We start from the raw sequence: 17,040 nt of genomic DNA, 5'->3' as shown, positions 1-17,040 counted from the left end.
TGTATTTTATTGTTTATTTCTTATTTATATATATATATTTAGCATGGTTGGAGGAGCCTGGGTTTTAAGATTATCATTGCCATAACTACACAGCAGCATAAATAACATTAATATTAATAATATGTGCACTATATGCAAACAAGATCCTTATTATCTGTATATATATGTACATGCACCTGTTCCGAGTTTAATTCATGTGTACTATCTGTGCTATGACACCTGAATTTCACACAAGACTTTAAATGAAGTACTTATACTTGCAGCAGAGTATTATTACACTGTTGTATTTCAACTTTTACTAAGATATCTGAGTGCTTCTTCCACCTCTGAGTATGTTAACCTGCTTTAACCTCATCAAGTAGATAAGTCAAGTCTCTATTCACATGAATATAGACTCCTGCATTTACTGGTCACTTACATTATTCTCTGCAAGATTTAGCATTTTATTTGACATGTTTATAGTTTACTTTAACAGGCTTAGACTGTCGGGGGACACCTTACTTCTTCCTTCTGTCTGTCTGTACCTGTGTACTCTCATGTTCCGAATAACCCACCTTCCCCCAAATGTCTTTTTGGTGTCTATCTACCCCGGGATCCTGAGTCGTGGCTGATCCTGAGTCCTGATCTGAGTCCTGGATCCTGAGTCGTGCTGATCCTGTTGCTGCGGTCCTGTGTCCTGGATCCTGAGTCCTGTGTCCTGGATCCTCTATCCTGAGTCCTGTGTCCTGGATCCTGAGTCCTGTGTCCTGGATCCTCTATCCTGAGTCCTGTGTCCTGGATCCTGAGTCATGTGTCCTGGATCCTCTATCCTGAGTCCTGTGTCCTGGATCCTGAATCATGTGTCCTGGATCCTGAGTCCTGTGTCCTGGATCCTCTATCCTGAGTCCTGTGTCCTGGATCCTGAGTCCTGTGTCCTGGATCCTCTATCCTGAGTCCTGTGTCCTGGATCCTGAGTCATGTGTCCTGGATCCTCTATCCTGAGTCCTGTGTCCTGGATCCTGAATCATGTGTCCTGGATCCTGAGTCCTGTGTCCTGGATCCTCTATCCTGAGTCCTGTGTCCTGGATCCTGAGTCCTGTGTCCTGGATCCTCTATCCTGAGTCCTGTGTCCTGGATCCTGAGTCATGTGTCCTGGATCCTCTATCCTGAGTCCTGTGTCCTGGATCCTGAGTCATGTGTCCTGGATCCTGAGTCCTGTGTCCTGGATCCTCTATCCTGAGTCCTGTGTCCTGGATCCTGAGTCCTGGATCCTCTATCCTGAGTCCTGTGTCCTGGATCCTGAGTCATGTGTCCTGGATCCTCTATCCTGAGTCCTGTGTCCTGGATCCTGAGTCATGTGTCCTGGATCCTGAGTCCTGTGTCCTGGATCCTCTATCCTGAGTTCTGGATTTGAGTCCTGGACTTCGAGTCGTGGCTGAACCTGTCACTGTGGTCCTGCCTGACTCTCATCATACTACTTCCCTGATGGCTCCCACAGGATTGTTGACATCCTCGTGGATTCATCCTCTTATGCATTTCCAAACATTTGGTCTTTCCAAACATTCGGTCTACCTATGTTGTAAATGTATTATCTCTTTGATTTACACACGGCATCTCTTGCACGTCTGTCCGTCCTGGGAGAGGGATCCCTCCTCTGTTGCTCTCCCTGAGGTTTCTCCCATGTTCCCCTTTAAACTGTGGGTTTTCTCTGGAAGTGTTTCCTTGTATGATGTGAGGGTCTAAGGACAGAGGGTGTCGTATTGTCATACTGATATTCTGTACAAACTGTGAAGTCCACTGTAACATTTGTGATATTGGGCTATATAAATAAACATTGATTGATTGATTTCACCCTTATTTCTATTTAATTTAAGATGATTTATTGAATTACATTTATTTTCCTTAAGTAACGTCATCTTAAACCCATATTTTACCTTTATTCCTGATCTACAAAGTCTATTTTCTATGACTTATTGTCATGACATTGAGGTTTTCTTTCTTATTATTGCATTTTAAGGTGTTAACCCTTAGATGCATAAGTGGGTCTTTTTGGACCCGGTGAGGTGGTTTTCTTGAAGTATCTTTGTAATTACATTTTTTTATCATTTCATATTCCAGCTATTCCTCAAAAAACATGTTTTGGAGATCATGCCATTCACATTTTACATTTACATTTTAAGAAATTGTAGTTTTTGTATTACTACCCCAAGCTTCCATAAGTGGGTCAAAAATGCATTTCCTATGGGATCCTATGGGAACCTTTGATTCTTATCACCTGTTGCTGTCAGGAATACATTCACTGTAAGACACACAGGCTACATCACAAGTGACACCTCTCAGGAAGATTATTTTACACAGCAAGATCTGAAACCTGTCAGTATAATAATAATACATTATATTTGTATAGGGCTTTTCAAGGACTCAAAATCGCTTTACAATATAAGGGAAGGTTAGGGTGGGGGGTATAGGACTATCAAACTTGATCAACCGGCATGGATTGATGGGGGGTGGGCTATGATGAGTAGACAAGAGAAGAGATGAGTTTTGAAAAGGGACAGGAATACTGTGAGGGTCTCAGAATAGCGGAGAAAAATGATAAATTGTGAAAAATACCAATACTAAATATTATACAAGTGATTTTTCTTAACCAAAATGACAAAAATGGCATAAAAACACATATTATTCTAATACGGGTCCTTTTAGACCCACTTATGGAAGAGTGTAGGGTCCAGTCACTCGGGCATCGAAGGGTTAAGAAGCTGAGTACAGTTAGGTAAGAGCTGGGTCATTTGATATATAATCACATGCAAGTGTATATATAAAGAAATCAGTGTAAACAAAATTCAGACATGCACCAACTGAGAGCCATATTTAATAATTTAATTTTGCCATGCATAAACCATATAGAAAATACTTTACAGCAATGACAGTAGTAAAAAAAAAAAAGGACATTTCATGAGGACAAAATGAACAACTCAATAAAGGCTCACATTGGGTTAGGCAGTTAGTAGAATATAAAGTAAACGAAACAATTACAATTAAAAAAAACAGCTTTTGTTAGAAAATTATTTAACTTTTACGTTACATTTTGCGACACCCCATAACCCCGACAGAAATGGGGGTAGACTTAAATGAGAAGGAGGTTTAATGTAAGGTTTAACATGCAGAAACACTTGGCACAAGTTAAAAAATAAACGTCAAATACACTCCTTCAGATTACAGACGATTAGCAACATCCTCTGGAAGAAACTCAAGTCATCTGTGTGGCATTTGAAAACAATACATTGCATTTAGGCAAATAAATCTCATTTTATGGGAGTCTGCAAAAGGAAAGTGTGAAATTAAAACGATCCAGTAGTAGTCTTTTAGCAATATTATTCTTCACAATGTCACAGTTCACAAAGGGAAAGCGCCACTTAAATTGCAATTACAATTAAGTTTCAAATAGTCAGGGAGCTCCTCTCAATACTGCAGTGTCTGTTGAATTGCAGCCAGACAATTTAAATTATTATTTCAAGCACAAAATGTACTTATTAACACTTCTTCATTACAATACTGCTTTATACAAATGACAAACCAAGAGAAAACATAGCATTGTTTCACATATGTACGTCCATCTGTTAATGAATTGTGTGGAGTTGCCAATTTAAGCTAAATATTCTCACCATTGGATATTTAAAAGTGTTCCCAAAGCTTCCCTTTAATTTTTTTTAAAGTGACAGAAAGCATTTAATGTACCGCTAAATCCGCTGAAATGTAATTACACAGCAACACATCAAACAAAAGCTTGAAATATGACACAAAACAGGAAAGCCTGCGTTGTTTCTTCCACGTTTTTCTACATTTCAGCTGTAAAATAAAGATTTTTTTAAAAGCACAGTAGGTCCAAGTCACTTAAGGTAAGAGGAACGAGTGCGCGTTATGGATACGAGGGTCCCTTTTTCCAATCGTTCATTCATCTACTGTTATAACGTCTTCTTCTCTTGAGGAAGGGATGTTTATATATATATATATATATGTAGTTATCTCAATTTGACCTCTAACGCTTGTTTATAAGCTTCTGAACTATCCCAATGTTTTTAAAATTTCTGATTTATTCTCCGTCAACTGTCAAGGCATTTAAGAAAGATATTAACATACAGATGGAGCACACAGTATTTGCCCTAGATAGACAAGGTAATGCTACTATTAACATGTTTTTAGGATCATTAACACAATCATAATTACCCTCATTTTATGACTTTGAGTCTGTTGATTGAGTTTAAGGGAAACACTTCAATGTATAGCTTTTTCCACTAAGTTTATTTTAATGAATTCCTTCATTGCAATTGGCCACTTCCTTCATTGTTCCCTCCATACAAAACAGTCCCATTTTTCTTCCTAATTATCTCGTAAAAAAACGTCTTCTTCCATCTTTTCACTGTCCGTCCTTCCTCTCAGAACAACACGTCCTCGTTCCGAATGAGCGTTTCTATCACGAGTCTCTGGTACCGGATGTCGTTGAGCGCCATCATGGCGTCTAGTCCGGGCGCCCTCATCAGCGTCGGTCCGAAGACGATACCCAAGTTCTCGCTGGTCATGAGGTTGTCCTTCTCGTACTCTGTCACCCTGGTGGAAGAAAAAGGGACGAAGAAGAGTATGTGAATGTTTTGGACGCAAAACTGTGAAAACGGCTAACACCAAAAGGTCGCAACACAATAAAACAGATAAAATAGTGCAAGTAAATACAATACAATAGAAGAAGTAGTGCCATAAGAGTCTATACAAGTGATAAATAATGTGTAAGTTGCAAACAGGTGAATGTTATGGATGTTCTTAGTTCAGGTGTTTAACAGTCTTATGGCCTGTGGTTATGTAGAAACATGGGCACGCTATTTTCAGAACATTTTAAAGAAATTATCCTAATGCATAGTGATGGGGACAAAATTGGCTATTTCAAAAAGTAATAGGGACATGCTCCCAGCGTCCCCAGTATAAATGAAGATGTAGAAAACATGACTTGTGTGTTCTGACCTCTTGAGGTGACCCATGAGGTATCGCAGCGTCTCGCAGTGAGCCGGCGGCAGCAGCTTCAGCGCCTCGTGGAGAGACTCCAGACGTTTTTCCGTGTCTGTAATCTCTGCAAACACACACATGAACGCAGAATCACTCGTTATACTCCTATAATAAGTCGAATTCAAATTCTAAAACATACATGTTCACGATACATGAGGCACAATAGCAAAACATTAAACATACATGTTAAGTGTGTGTGTGTGTGTGTGTGTGTGTGGTCACTCGATGCTATAATAAGTCTTTGTAGCCAATTTAAAGATACGCTGTCCCTCTAGGACAAAAAAAATGTACCTTGAAACCTATTTTTGATCCTGCATCTTTTTCATGTTACTATATGGACTAATGCACGCTATTTTTAGATTATTACTGCCATTTTTTATCTCGATTCAGCATCCTCAATAAACCCCCAAAACCACTCAAATAATGGTCCAAAAGACATTGTTTTTTGCTATTTGACATTAAATGCTAATGAACGTGTGCTAATTGTGCAAATAACCCAACATATGCAAGTTAGCATCCGGCATTTTCTATGTGCCGGTGTTATACATTCCTAACATAAAACTGGGTTCACATTGGTGGCAAATCAACTATTTACTGGTTTCCAAAAGGTTATTGCTGCTGTATTATGTGTGTTTGTAACAATGCATCAAAATCAATATCGCTGCTAATTATTGACATGTGACAAAAGGAATATGTGAAAACGTACTTCCTGTTTCTACGAAGTGTGGGTATGCATCGTATGTTATTAGGGGGATAGGCAGCTCTCTGAAGTAGAGTTTGAGCGCTCCAGTGATGATGTTCAGGTCCTCATAAGCATTTGAGGAGATGTCCGCCTTCTCTCCATCTGTGGAGCAAATGAGTCACAAGAAGTGAGTGAAAAGAGTGACAGAAAGAAACCACAACAACTTATTGATATTTCACTGATCCTAAAATGATTTCAGAAGATAAAAGGAACCTCACCTCTGTCAAAGTGCAGCTTCACATCTTCAATGAGCTCACTGAAGCCTGATATCCTGTACAAACCCTCCGACTGGAGACCTGAAACGTCAAATTGATTAATAAAATGAACTAAAACAGATGTGTCTGAACATATCTCTAACAATCCTCTTACCTCTCGCCTCGATTTCCTGTATGCACATGTCCACCACCATGGGCCTCTTGGTGTTGTGCACTTTGACCAGCGTCGTCAGGTCGCAGCTGTACACCTTCTTCACGTGACGGAGGTCCGGCTGGCAGTCGTTCGGCACGACTTTGGAGCACTGCTTATGAACATTTAGCCCACAGTCTGACAGAGAAAGACAGAATATGAAAGGGATTATAATATATATATATATATATATATATATATGTATACCCTTATGTGCAATACCACTGCTTGTGAATATACAACTTTGTGGCCTATTTATTACACAGATGCACATCAGATGGTCAGAAATAGTAGGATATGTTGATTTATTGTGTTTAATTAGTTTGAAATAACAATAATTAAGTTTGTAAACAGTTGATTGGCCTATGGGGAGGGGCTTAACAAATATGAACCTCGGGCCACAGGTGATTTTGGGTTACTCTGATGGTGGCTGTAGAGCAGAGAGGTACCAGTTTACATTCTTAGTTATTGCATCGACACTTTTTGTAATACTGAGTAATAATCAAAAAGACAGTGTGTTCTCTGGCACCAAATTGAATATTTTAACATTAGAAATTTGTGATTCACAGCATGAGTCAACAGCAGAAGTGACTAACGTTACGCCTGCTTTCCCGAATCTGAGTCACACTTTAAGAGAGAGGAGGCGCAACATGTCGAAAACAGTGGAGGAGGCAAAAAAGAACCGATTTTAGATAATGTATGCATGTGTGTGTGTGTGTGTGTGTGTGTGTGTTACCTGCACACTTGACTCCCTGAGCGATGAGCCCCCACATGAAGTTGGCACAGTACTCACACCAATGTGGACCTCTGAATGTATGAACCTGGTTCAAGAGACAAAATAAGTGTACAATTATCACAACATTTTAAACAATTATCAGGGTGAAAACAGATGTGGTCAGACGAAATGCTAAATAGAAAATAATAGAGTTTTTAAATGTACCAAAATAGTATTTTTCCACCGAGAACACACAAGAAATACCTGAAAAATAACTACATTGTAGACAGACAAAATGACAATTGAAGTGCTGAAAGAGAACAGTTTTAATCTTCTTATTTTCTCTGCATAGATTGGCTATATAAATGCTAATAGGCTCCATCACATCACAGTGCTCAGTGTGTGTGTGTGTGCGTGTGTGTGTGTGTGTGTGTGTGTGTGTGTGTGTGTGATTCCCAAGGGCTAAGGACACTGTGGAATGTGACCTTTGTGCTCCTCACTAATGACTACTACTGAATCTAAAGCAGGAGATAAAATCATAAAAAACCTTCAAATGAAAAAGCAGAAATGTGTGTTTCTCTGCGTGTGCATCCTAATGCGCTCTGTGCTCTCTTGAGGTGAATTTGAATAAGACCCCACGTGCTGAATCAGCGCTTTCTGGCATCCTTCAGCACACAGATTAAAAAGGAGAAACTCACCTTGAAGTTGTGGATCTTCTCGTATTTGGGCGCTAAGTCGCTCTCTCTCAGTGTCGCCCGTCGCACCAGAGATGTGAGCTGCGAAAGGGCAAAAGATCTGATTGGTTTCCAGAAGGTTGAAGCAGGGGAAGTGGGTTTCATGGGGGGTCCAAAACCCAAGTTTGGGTCCAGCAGGGAGGGAATTGAACCAGCGCTGACATCCAAACCGAGAGCAGCAGAAAACAAAGAGCCCTTCTGACCCGCTTGCTTCTCGGCTCGCCTGCGTGACTGTTTTTTACCTCTTTTAACGACATAAGACTCTCTACTCGGCATTGTGGGATGTGTAGTTTTGGCGTGAATTAAAATCACACTAGAGGTTTAAATCAAACAATGGCTATATCAGACCAAAATACTATAATAAATAACACATAAGACAATCAGACTGCAGATGAAAATAGCAGTTTTCCTGTCTTAAATGCTCAGAATACTTTTTAAAAGTAGAACAACTAGACTCTCAAATCATTTTAAAGCTCCATCCGATAACAACATCCCAAACGGAGCAGCAAAAAAAAAACCAATCCTGCCGTCTTAGCACCACAAAGATCAGCCAATCACATTAGCCCAGCATACTGATGCATACTATGGTGCAATTCCAGTTCATAACAAAACAAGAGAGCCATTAAAAAACAAAAATGTGTGAAAGAAAGTTCCCTTAATTCAATAAATCTTGCGTTCCCAAAAATCCTTCACAACGGACTGATGCTGCAGAATGTGCATCGCCGTCTCCTGTAGGTGAGCGCTTCAGCCCACATGGCTCAATGTGTGTGTGTGTGTGTGTGTTAAGCCTCTTTCCCTCCACACACAGGCAGAACTAGTGGAGGAGGGAGGAGATAAAGGCGGAGAGAGAGAAAGAAGACGAGGGGGGGGTTGGGCTACGCAGCAGTAATGGATGAATTTAACAGGTCACATTGAGAGGAGAAGGAGCCAATCAGATTACAGGGATTGTTGTTGTTTGTCACCGATTTCTGCCACCACATTTGTCCCGGGAGAGAAACAACAACGTGCTGAAACACAACATATATGTAATTCTATTGTCTGCATTTTTTTAATCCATCCCTTCATTTGGTATTTTTCCTCCGATCTTTCCCGTTTGTATTGATAATACTAAACAACAGCGACTACTACTGCACCTCTGGTGGGGGGACTTCTTCACTATCAACTACATATTCAACACCATAAACATGTCTGACCTGTCCTGTGTATTTATATGATGTGTTTCCATTGTGTGTAGATGGACACCAAAGCTAGTTATAATTAGCAAGCTCATATATTTATCTGTGACCCTTTAAGCTTCTCCCATGCTTCCTACCTTCCCGTTACCTAACTCAAAAGCCTTTCAAATGAAAATGTAACAAGTCATAACCTAAACCATGTGTTTACCATCCCCACAGGGCCCATAAATGCTGCATTTAACCCCCTACAAAGCTGATTAGCGTGCACGAAATTCAGAATTCGCATGTCTTCCCTACAGAGAACCACCTCTGGTCTCAATGTCACCACCGTACTGCTTTGTCTGCAAATCCACACACACACACACACACACACACACACACACACACACACACACACACACACACACACACAACACACACACACACACACACACACACACACAACACACACACACACACACACACACACACACACACACACACACACACACATCACACACACACACACACACACACCACACACACACACACACACACACACACACACACACACACACACACACACACACACACCACACACACACACACACACACCACACACACACACACACACACACACACACACACACACACACACACACACACACACACACACACACACACACACACACACACACACACACACACACACACACACACACACACACACACACACACACACTGCAGGTCAAACAAGGCCTCAGGAGGTACATTGCTGGTGTAGCAAATAAACGCATTGCACACTTTGTTATGAGCCTGTTGGTTTGTTTTTGTCCATTTTAACTAAACGGTTTTACACTTGTGTGTGTGTGTGTGTGTGTGTGTGTGTTTGAGTGTGTATAATCGCACGCCTTGATTTTCTGCACCCAGCACAATCAAAACAGCTGCAGAAATGACATGTAAATGTTTTCCAGCAGTCATTAGCATCCTCCCGCGTCAAACACTAAACCTCCCATCTCCAAACGCAAGTAAACTTTGAAAAACTCCATGTATAAGCAAAAGGTTTCCGTCCGTCCCCTGAGTTAAAAACCCAAATCGCAGAAAACAATTACCTCACAGCTGATGGGAAACTAATGAGCCAAAAACAAACTGGATTTCTGAATACTTAGTAGGCGGCTTTTGGGGAGATATCAGATTCCTGCAGGCAAAATGCAGTTATGTAATTTTACTGCAGAGCCTTTGGCTGGAGGCCATCTCTCCTCTGCATCCATCTTCCTCCTCCTCCTCTTCCTCTCCCTCTTTCTCCATGTCCTGAACCTTCTTCATCCTTCCATCTTAGCACTGTTCATGCAGGAACCTTCCTAACCTTATTCTACCCCTCTGCATGGCCTCTAAAAATGTCATTTTAATACGTTTTATGACATACAGTATTATGAAGGGATATGTGCTAATACTTTTAGATTTACGACTTTCTTTATCAAGGGATTGGTTAAAAGAAAATGTTTTTAAGTCTCTCAAATTATGAGAGTTGCTGCTTATCTATTTTAAATTGAAATAGACATTTGTAGCCCTACTTAATATACTGATCTAATTTCTGCGATATGAAGGCCTAATGTCAGACTGTAGTTTCCTAAAGGGGATATTCTTTGGTCGGTAGTCAACACTGCTTTTTGAAAAACCCCAAATCCTTCACGTCTATTTGCTGATTGGAGGATGCGTTCTTCCTGAGTTCATACAGATTTTCCATATTTCTTGAAGAGAGTGATGAATTTTGAAGATAATGATTGGTTTTCACTGCTTGATTTTCAGCCCCTAAGAGCTCCGCTGTATCACCATTAAGCAGAATAAACAAAATGTAACATTTTCCTCACCCTCTCCTCTGCGTTACGGTCTTCTTTAACTGGAACCGGTCCATCCGGGGCCTCGGGGCTGTGAGGAAGGGGTTTTTTCAGAGTGGGCTCCTGGTTCAAGGTGGTGTATCCCACATGTTCATAAATGGGGTTTATGGTCATCTTAGCGATGTACTCCGCCGCCTGACAAGAGAGAAGGTTACTGTAAACATGACAGGTCTTTTTCATTGCACTATTTCAGTGTTGAGAGAGCATGAGTTTCCTTATTTCTGGGATTCTTTTCAAGCAATCCAGGGATTCAGTTGATGAAGTTAACAAGAGTTGATGAAAGGGTAATAAAGTGCAAATCGGCTGACAAATGGGTGCAACTGAGCCAAAGGAGACTTCTTGGAAGACACACTCACACACCTTTGTCTCGATGTAGAGTGTGATGAGGCCGTCCGTTACCAGGTCGTGGATGGACTCAAACCTCTTCTCCCCAACAAAGTGCTTCCCGTCATGGTAGAGACGGAAGTTTCTGGTCTGGTTCCCAAACCTGGATAGAGCAGAGGAAAAGGATTTAGCTTGGAAACTGTCTCACAGCGCTCTAAAATGTATGTCCTTAAAAGGTCACCTATTATGCAAAATCCACTTCTTCATGTCTCTTCTACATCAACATGTGTCCCCTCTTCTTCATGTCTCTTCTACATCAACATGTGTCCCCTCTTCTTCATGTCTCTTCTACATCAACATGTGTCCCCTCTTCTTCATGTCTCTTCTACATCAACATGTGTCCCCTCTTCTTCATGTCTCTTCTACATCAACATGTGTCCCCTCTTCTTCATGTCTCTTCTACATCAACATGTGTCCCCTCTTCTTCATGTCTCTTCTACATCAACATGTGTCCTCTCTTCTTCATGTCTCTTCTACATCAACATGTGTCCCCTCTTCTTCATGTCTCTTCTACATCAACATGTGTCCCCTCTTCTTCATGTCTCTTCTACATCAACATGTGTCCCCTCTTCTTCATGTCTCTTCTACATCAACATGTGTCCCCTCTTCTTCATGTCTCTTCTACATCAACATGTGTCCCCTCTTCTTCATGTCTCTACTACATCAACATGTGTCCCCTCTTCTTCATGTCTCTTCTACATCAACATGTGTCCCCTCTTCTACATCAACATGTGTCCCCTCTTCTTCATCAACATGTGTCCCCTCTGTGGAAAGAGACTCTGAAAGTTTCAGGAAAAAAGATTCTCTCTCTTTTTGTCCTGATCCATTTTTATAAAAACCTGTCTGAAAATTATCTGATCAGATTTTGGCCACTTTATGATGTCATAACGATGTTTTGTCTTGTGTAACCATTAGCCAATCACCAACCAAGGTAACCCCCCCCCCCTCCTTTATCACCTGAATGTCCTCCTAGAGCACCATTGAGTTCTTTGTAACCAAATCTCTCTCAGAGGGGCGTGGGGAGGGGCTCCTTATTTTCATCTAAAGTAACAGACAGAGAATCAGCACTTTGGAAACAGGGCTGAAACAGAGGGGATTATGGGATGCTGCCATGATCAGTTTGGTGTTTCAGCCAATCAGAGACAGGCTCTGTATATATATCTGAGACCTATAATATATTGATGAAGAACAGTATAATAGGGGACCTTTAAAGCACAAACATGTCAAAGTAGAGGCACAAATACAATTATGAAGGATAGTCAAAAATGGCACAGACTCTGAAGTGGGCCAACGCATGATCTGCTCCTCTGTGGATCGCAATAGAAACCACCGCAAGATAAAACGCCACCCTTAGATCATTAACCCAAAATCAAACCGGTCTTTTTTCTGCCCACCCTCAGTGGGACACTGGTTTATGAAAGGGTATTTATGGAAGGTAATTATAAACCACAGGGATGGGAGAGGAGAAGTGAACGAGAGAGAGAGAGAGAAGCAGGTGGATTTATATCATGGCTATTTATATCAAACTAACCCAAAACCACATTTAATTTATTCCATGCACCCATTTAAAAAGTGTGACACCTACTTTTTGTCCCCATACTTTTCCTATACTTGAGTTGACACATATCAAGTGACATATCGTTCCCGATTGTCTGAATCTCCCTAAATTAAACCAACAGACACACAATTTACCTGAGAGCCAGAGTGTATGTGCCCGGTTGTCTCTGACTCTCCCTGATGAGATAGCTGCCTTCAGCCTGACTCAGCGATTGGTCGGCCTCTTCCCTTGAGATCATCCCATGGTACCTGGACACAAAAAGCAGCAAAATAAACATTAAATTAGTTAAAAAAACCACGTTATACTTCCTCCACGATTTAAGTTAACGGAAAGAGGTTTAAGATAGGTTGAGATTCCTCGTCGTTGTTGGAGATTAATTGAAAATCGCTGATAAAGAGAAGGCCTACTTACTCTCTTCCATAATATTTAGGTCGGGTTTCCACCTAAAAGGAAAGAAAATAATGCAGTTATTAAAACACTAAAAAAGGTACAGGTTTATAGATGACTTAGGAAGGATGAATCACCGTTTAACAAACAGACAAATATGGGATTTCCATGCATGCTTTACATGGTAGTATAACTATGTCATATAGCTCAGGACAGCATGTAATTCCCAATAACAACAAAGGGTGTGAAATGCCTCGTGTGCTCTTCGTGAGTGTGTGGGGGCGCAGGGAATATTGCACGAGTCAGATGAAAAGCTGAACATTGTGTTGTTGTTTGCATCTAAAACTGCTGTGGAGCCAATAAATCAACAAACATCCAAACAACAAACGCTGCTGAATATTAATTTGGATGCCTTGTATGTGCGGTTTGGACATAAAATAGGCAGGTGTGTGTGTGTGAGAAAAGACACAGGAGGAGAGGAAGAAGAGACATTTAACACATCTTACTGAGATATCTTTGGGTTACATCAGTGTGGAGATAAAACACCAGATTTAGTTAAAGATAAAGACATGTTTGAGGAGTATATTCGAATGCACCTTAAACACATTCAATTGGAAGACTTAAACCCTGTTGATTGTTAAAAAATGACATTCAAACAGCGGAAATGGCAGCAATGCTCCTATCAAATAAGCTGGAGAAAGTATGTGGAAATTAGTCAATGATTATCACAATGTGTTATGTAGATTCCCAATAAATAAGCTGAGGACTTATTCAATAATACCCTCTGCTACTTGTTAATGAGTGCATTGCTTTACTTAAAAAGGTTGACACTGTCCAGCTTGAGGACAGTGTCCACAAATTAAAAAGTACCAGCCTTAGATAAGTGCTTATTGGTGCATCATTAAATCGCATATGGCTGAAATCCCAGCAGACGCCATGGGGCTATTGTACTCCGTCTGTCTGCATTTTAAATTGGGTCAAACAACGACTACCTGAGGATCAAAGCCAACAGCTGTTCATCTAGCACCCACATACACACTCAAGGAAGCCTTTTTTTATTACAAATTAACACAAACACCAGACATGCTTTAATCCCACTTGGATCCCCCCAAACCTCGCTGACACATCTGGTGATTTCTATTGCTAAAAAAGGTCATTTAAGGATTCATTATCTGTGATCCGGGGCATTTTCTTAAAACTTTAAAGACTGTGTGATGTTGTGGAAGACCAGTGGTGTTAAAGTACTGTACTTTTATGCTTCTTTGTACTTCTCCACTGCAATTCAGAAGTAAATCGTGTACTTTTACTCTACACTACATGTATTTAATGCCTTTAGTTACTAGGCAGATTTTGATTAATGATGTGAAATATAATCAACTCTTAAATCTGACTTTACTTACACCTGGAGTAAATTCACAAGCTACCCTGCTTAAAACTAGCTGCACCTTTACCAGCTTTGAGAACACTTTCATGATCAATCATTATAATCAGAACATATCATATATATTATTCTGAAGTGTTTTCTCACCTCACATGTGCAGGTGAGTCTGCGTGGGTGAGGCGCCTCCTGCTGGAGCTGGTACACTGTGGCAAAAAATTATAAAAAGTGAGTCAAAAACACAAAAAATAAGCACTCAAAGCAAATAATGAAAGTATAATTATATAAGCACTTTTTTGGCAATTCTACGGTGCAACAACCATCATTATTTTAATGTGCAAAACGTCATTTTTAGCCCTGGATGAGTACTGACTTATTATTACTCTATATTTAACACGTTACCTCCTTTTTATATATTCTATGTCCCTTTTGCTGCGGGACCAATATAGGAATTCTGATTCTGATAAAAATCTTAAATGACAGTTTTAAAAACGGGCAAAATCAGGGTAATAACATTAAAAAAAAATGCACCAATACTCACAGTAAGACTTCCACACAGGTGGCCGGTATTCATCATGATCTGAGGACAGAAGAAGTACAACAAGGTGTTACTCGAATTGAATTCCCTTTACAACAGCGCCACCAAGTGGTCACAACTGGTAATGATACATGATACCCGTTATGTCTCAATTTTGATATGAAGCATTAACCATTAGTACGCTCAAGTAACTTAACCTTTGTTAATTCAAACTAATGAAATAGCACAGTATCTATTTGCAGGGGCAGCTTCATGTAAAAAACATGCTCAAATGCTTGTTTATGGATTAACAGTCGAGATGGGTAGTCATTTTGAAACCATCAGATGTTTTTTACAGCTTAACAATGAACCTACTTAAGGAAATTATGCAGTTTTATTGATGCCACTGCCACAAAGAACAAGCCAAATAAACAGATTAATGTCTCAAATGTTGTCAATTTGACATATTAAGTGAAAGCTCATTTATTTTCTCCATTTATATGCAATTCAAAACTTAAGTATGCTATCTGGCTACGTGCAATTTAGTAGCAGACTTAATTCTGATGGAGAACAGTAATATGCATCTGTCCCATGGTGAGCATTTTGTCATTTCAGGCCGTGCATGTGTAAAACTAACAGCCTGTTTCCTGTCTTGTTGTACTATGTGTTTACTCTGCAAGGCTTATCTTTTCCACACTTGTCTTCCCGGTATCCTGTCTTCAAAATAACTCCAGATCCTCCCCGAGCGAAATGTCACACCCTCTTTCTCAAGGAAACATACCCTTACAATTAAACACACACACACACACGCTTACCAAAAACATTTAGGGCCATCTTGATTCTGTGATACGATGAGGATTATTATGAAGAACAGTTATCCAGAAGATCCAAATTTCCAATAAAACAGACAATTTAAATCCTGAAAGACAAAGAAGGTGCAAAGCGTTCATCAACTAATGAAATAACACTGTGTCTGTTTACAGGGGCATCTTAAATAAATGCTCAAATGCTTGTTTGGATGTTGTAAATGAACAGTTGGAGATGGGTAGGTAATTTTGGAACAATCAGAAGCAGTTTTATTAATGCCACCTTCAAAAAGAACAAGCCAAATAAACAGTTTCATGTCTAAAATGGTGACAATTACAGTTTGAAATCATTCATTTACTCCAGTTTGAGTGCAATTACCTCGGGGCGTAACACTAAAGGATGTTATTTTCCAACAACAAAAACCCAATGTCGAAATAACCAAGCCAAATTATAAATAAATCTAATTTGTGCAAGCATCAAAAAGCTGTGAACGATGCATTACTATAGCTTTGCACAGAGGATGGTTTGTAAATTAGCTCACGTCTTTATTCTCAGACATACTTTTGAGTAATATTGCTTTATGCATTGCACCATTACCCAGAAAACCATAATCATTTTAGGCGTCAATGGAGTCTGGCTTAACGTTTTTAATGCACTAAAATGTGTGTTGTAAAAGCATGAAAGGGCAGGAGTAGCAAAAGCAACATTTGTGCAAGCATAAAAAAGCTGTGGAAGATGCATTACTGTAGCTTTGTAGAGAGGATGCCTTGTAAATTAGCTTATTCTCAGACATGCTTTTTAGTTAGTGTAACAGCATCATTTTCAGTGGAGTAAAGTGAAAAACTAGCTGAGTAACAACACATGATACAGCACCAAATTATAAAGGGAGCGGTAACTCCAGTAGGAAAACTGATCCGCGGATAAAACGGAAATTATACATGGCTACATTTTTCAATGAAACTGCAGAGGAAGCATGTGCTTAGGAATACAGTGAAAGTGCACATAAAACAATCTTAAATAATACACTGGTTTGTCATTATAATAACGGTTTTTCTCATAATACTCACATTCAAAATCCATTCTGCATTGTAGTCGCCATCTTGCTGGGTCACGTGATCAGTCTCGCCTTCTCTCTTTTTCTCTCTCTCTCTCTCTCTCTCTCTCTCTCTCTCTCTCTCTCTCTCTCTCTCTCTCTCTCTCTCTCTCTCTCTCTCTCTCTCTCTCTCTCTGGAGTAGCTATGGCAACAGTCCCGATTTTAAAATTGAGTTTATCACATACTTCAATAATATATAATTCGGTTGTGTAGCGTTTCTTGCTATAGTATAT

The 17,040-nt window shown here is 40.0% G+C and overlaps 1 protein-coding gene across 1 annotated transcript; it reads right to left on the bottom strand.

Moving 5' to 3' along the window:
• Positions 1-2,838: 2,838 nt before the first annotated feature.
• On the bottom strand, positions 2,839-16,812 carry LOC117499248 (N-chimaerin-like). The gene is made up of 15 exons (XM_034151629.1): positions 16,781-16,812; positions 15,722-15,825; positions 14,931-14,969; positions 14,540-14,595; positions 13,036-13,067; positions 12,759-12,872; positions 11,043-11,169; positions 10,656-10,817; positions 7,595-7,672; positions 6,918-7,002; positions 6,146-6,319; positions 5,995-6,072; positions 5,741-5,878; positions 4,993-5,098; positions 2,839-4,587 (listed from the first exon to the last, which is right to left on the bottom strand). Exons 2-15 carry the CDS (start codon positions 15,738-15,740, stop codon positions 4,416-4,418), a joined length of 1,380 nt encoding a protein of 459 aa, XP_034007520.1. The 5' UTR covers positions 15,741-15,825; positions 16,781-16,812; the 3' UTR covers positions 2,839-4,415.
• Positions 16,813-17,040: the final 228 nt, after the last annotated feature.

The sequence above is a fragment of the Trematomus bernacchii genome, unplaced genomic scaffold (assembly GCF_902827165.1).
Source record: "Trematomus bernacchii unplaced genomic scaffold, fTreBer1.1, whole genome shotgun sequence".
In the NCBI taxonomy this organism is placed as follows: Eukaryota; Metazoa; Chordata; class Actinopteri; order Perciformes; family Nototheniidae; genus Trematomus; species Trematomus bernacchii.
Note: the sequence above shows the minus strand (reverse complement) of the source record. Positions and strands in the feature narration are given on the sequence as shown.

What these genes read in the sequence shown, in the direction of transcription:
- LOC117499248 (XM_034151629.1), bottom strand. An exon ending in TCAGGGAGTCAAGTGTGCAG is followed by an intron (nt 6,320 to 6,917) that starts GTAACACACACA and finishes TTTCTCTGTCAG; the next exon opens with ACTGTGGGCTAAATGTTCAT. An exon ending in ACACTTCGTAGAAACAGGAA is followed by an intron (nt 5,099 to 5,740) that starts GTACGTTTTCAC and finishes GTGTGTTTGCAG; the next exon opens with AGATTACAGACACGGAAAAA.